The sequence below is a fragment of the Mandrillus leucophaeus genome, unplaced genomic scaffold (assembly GCF_000951045.1).
Source record: "Mandrillus leucophaeus isolate KB7577 unplaced genomic scaffold, Mleu.le_1.0 Scaffold135, whole genome shotgun sequence".
Taxonomy (NCBI): domain Eukaryota; kingdom Metazoa; phylum Chordata; class Mammalia; order Primates; family Cercopithecidae; genus Mandrillus; species Mandrillus leucophaeus.
In genome coordinates, this window is record NW_012101310.1 from 1,174,612 (window position 1) to 1,175,678 (window position 1,067).

General features: G+C 41.3%; 1 protein-coding gene across 2 annotated transcripts in view; it reads left to right on the forward strand.

Annotated features, from left to right (window-relative positions):
* CFAP52 (cilia and flagella associated protein 52) overlaps positions 1–1,067 on the forward strand; it is an 82,330-nt gene that overhangs the window by 16,586 nt on the left and 64,677 nt on the right. For both annotated transcript variants that reach the window (XM_011973155.1, XM_011973156.1), the window contains one exon: positions 338–466. In XM_011973155.1, the coding sequence (XP_011828545.1) occupies positions 338–466 (129 nt within the window). The remainder of the gene's footprint in view (positions 1–337; positions 467–1,067) is intronic.

The following is a 1,067-nucleotide window of genomic DNA, read 5'->3' on the forward strand; positions in this document are numbered from 1 at the left end:
TCCAGCCTGGGCAACAAGAGCGAAACTCCATCTCAAAAACAAACAACAACAACAACAACAACAAAAAACTTTTAATGTGTCACTGTTGTGTCTTCTAATGGGGAGACCCCCATCTCTACAAAAACTGAATTTTAGCCAGGTGTGGTGGTGTGTGCCTGTAGTCCCAGCTACTTGGGGGATGTGGTTGAGGAGATGTTGGGGTGGGGTAATTTCGTTGTTTGTTTTTAAGTAACCTAGTGTGGTTTTTTTTCTTTCTAGAACCACTAAGATCGTTGTTTCTTATTTTGAAAGCCTGTTTTCCCTTTGACTTTTTTTTTGGTCCTTCTTATTTCGGCAGTGTGGTGGTGTGGAGCATAGCCAAGAGAGATGCCATCTGCGGCAGCCCTGCAGCCGGCCTCAATGTTGGGAATGCCACCAATGTCATCTTCTCCAGGTGCCGCGATGAGATGTTTGTGACTGCTGGAAAGTACGTGTCTGCCTTCGGCGTTTTCAGAACTCATACCTTGCTTTATTTTCTTGCACAGAAAACGTGGTCATTTTGATCTGGGGGGACGTGTCTTTAGTCCTGGATAAATACCTTACATCATAGTTTTTGTGTTTTTGTACTCATTAAAAGTTCTCTTCGCTGGAAGTCTTTTAACTACAGTTATTTTAAAATTCTGTGATTACTGATGAAAAGATTTTGCTTACCTGCTTAACTGTTCTCAGGTGCTTGTTTGTGACGGGATTATCTCCAATCCATGCTCACAGAAATAATTTGCACAATTGCACAGATTCACCCACTGATGGATGTTTCTTTCCACCTGCTCTTGACTGGGGTCTCATAATCTGATAGTTTGCAAATGAATTCTGCCAGGAAGTTTCAGATGGTTAGACTGTTAGCCATATAAGATAATTACAGGCAGGATCAGCTTTAACCAGCTAATGGTGACCTAGCTCAAAGTTTGAACACAGGCCAGTATCTGCCTAAGGGAGGGAATAAATTAATTTACAGATCCACTAATTAGAACGTTGTTTGGAAGTTTTTTTTTTTTTTTTTTTGACAGTGTTTTGCTGTGTCACCCAGG